At 56.8% G+C, this 2,284-nt stretch overlaps 1 protein-coding gene across 1 annotated transcript in view; it reads left to right on the top strand.

Moving 5' to 3' along the window:
• The window catches only part of LOC105805167 (TRIO and F-actin-binding protein-like), a 17,748-nt gene extending 16,180 nt beyond the window's left edge, over window positions 1–1,568 (top strand). Inside the window, exon 6 of the mRNA XM_012637985.1 lies at window positions 1–1,568. This exon is cut by the window's left edge and continues 41 nt beyond it. Coding sequence (XP_012493439.1) covers window positions 1–1,568 — 1,568 coding nt within the window.
• The last annotated feature ends 716 nt before the right edge of the window (window positions 1,569–2,284 follow it).

Below are 2,284 nucleotides of genomic sequence, written 5' to 3'. Positions count from 1 at the left end.
CATCCTGTGCCCAACGGGACAATCCCAGAGCCTCCTCTCCCAACAGAACTGCTCAACGGGACAACTCCAGAACTTCTTGTATCCAAAAGAACACCCCCAGATCCTCTTCTACCCAACGAAACAACCCTAAAACCTCTTATACCAAGTGGGATAACCTCAGAACCGCTTGTACCCAATGGGACAACCCACATGCCTCTTCCTTTAAACTAGACAATCCTAGAACCTCCTCCCCTCAATGCCGCACCCAAAAGGACAATCCCAGACCATCATCTCCCCACCGCTCTGCTCAACGAAACAATCCCAGGCCTTCCTCTCCCCACCGTACTAACAAAGACATCCCCTGGGCCTCCTTCCCGCTCCGGCCAACTCAGAGTGATGGCCCTCGAACCTCTTCCCTATCTCGCTCTAAGCAAAGCGAGGTTCCCTGGGCATCCATTGCCCTCCGGCCAACCCAAGGTGACAGGCCTCAGACATCTCCCACTAGACCAGCCTGGTGTGACCCACCCCAGTCCTCTGGCCCCACTCAGCACAACTCGCTGTCCCGGGCCACCTCTTCCTCCCACAACCCAGGCCAGCAGAGTGCCTCCCGGACTTCCTCACCTCTGCACCCTGCTCCCAGGGCTGCTCCCCAGACCTCTCCTGAGCCCTCCCAGCCTCCATGTGCTGTGTGCATTGGGCACCGGGATGCCCCTCGAGCCTCTTCGCCTCCTCGTTATTTGCAACACGACCCCTTCCCCTTCTTCCCAGAACCTCGTGCACCCGAGAGTGAATCACCCCACCATGATGCCCCCTATGTACCACCTGCTGTGTGCATTGGATACCGGGATGCCCCCCGGGCATCCTCACCCCCCCGCCACACCCAGTTTGACCCCTTCCCCTTCCTCCCAGACACGTCAGATGCCTCTGAGAACCATTCCCCCCAGCATGAACCTCCCCAGTTCCCCCCACCTGTGTGCATCGGGTACCGAGATGCACCCCGGGCCTCCTCACCCCCACGCCAGGCCCCAGAGCCCTCCCTTCTGTTCCAGGATCTCCCCAGGGCCAGCACAGAGAGCCTGGTCCCTTCCACGGACTCTCTACACGAGTCCCCCCACATCCCAACCCCTGTGTGCATTGGGCACCGGGATGCACCCTCCTTCTCGTCCCCACCACGCCAGGCTCCTGAGCCCTCCCTCTTCTTCCAGGAACCCCCTGGGAATAGTATGGAGAGCCTGGCCCCCTCCACGGACTCTCTGCATGGCTCCCCGGTGCTGATCCCCCAAGTGTGCATCGGGCACCGGGATGCACCCCGAGCCTCCTCCCCGCCCCGCCACCCGTCCAGCGACCTAGTGCTCCTGGCACCCTCACCTCCACCAGGGAGCTCTGGGGGCTCCCGGAGCTCAGCGCCCCCCTGGGAGACCAGACACAACTTGGAAAGGGAGGAGTACACTGTGCTGGCCGACCTGCCGCCACCCAGGAGGCTGGCCCAGAGGGAGCTGGGGCCCCAGGCGCAGTGCAGCAACGGGGGCCGCACCCGCAGCCCAGGCCGTGCAGAGGTGGAGCGCCTCTTCGGGCAAGAGCGCAGGTGAGCCCAGGGCGGGGTCACCCAGGTGGGCTGGGGAGGAGGCTTGGCTCAGAATTAGGTTGCCAGAAGAAAAGGGTTCAAATTCCCCTGCCCCCTGAGCAAGTCACTACACTTCTCTGTTTCTGCATATTAGCAGTTTTGTTTTTTTTTTTTGAGGATTAAATGATGCTATGTGTAGCTTAGTGGTTAAGAGCCAAGACTGGAGTCTGGCAGGCTGAGTTCAAATCCTGGGTAAAAGCCACTTCCCAACCTGTGTGACCTGGTAAAGTGATTTACCCTAACTGAGCCTCAGTTGCCTCATCTGTAAAATGGGGGAGAACCTTACCACATTAATTTAAATGAAGCTGAACTCTCAAACTCTTTGTTTGATCCAGACTCATAGGTTTATTTTGTTTTTCTTTCTTCCTTGCACGAGGGAGAAGAATATGCCCACGATTCTTTTCTGCATTAGCAAAGAAAACTCATGGGTCCCTGCATGGTTCAGAAAACAGAGATGTTGATTTAAAATGTATGGCCAGAGCCACATATTTTAAATAGAACTCACAGAATTACAGACTTTTTAGAGGTTAAATGTTACTTTCTGGGGACACAATGACAACGCCTGAAGGCCAGTTGTCATATGAGTCTCCTTAGTTAGCAATACACACCACTGAAGGGGAAACGTCTTCTCCTGATCGCCTGAGATTTCTTTCCCCAGCAGTTCCAGCCTGGAGTTTTCAA

Source organism: Propithecus coquereli, unplaced genomic scaffold (genome assembly GCF_000956105.1).
Source record: "Propithecus coquereli isolate 6110/MARCELLA unplaced genomic scaffold, Pcoq_1.0 Scaffold126, whole genome shotgun sequence".
In the NCBI taxonomy this organism is placed as follows: Eukaryota; Metazoa; Chordata; class Mammalia; order Primates; family Indriidae; genus Propithecus; species Propithecus coquereli.
Note: the sequence above shows the minus strand (reverse complement) of the source record. Positions and strands in the feature narration are given on the sequence as shown.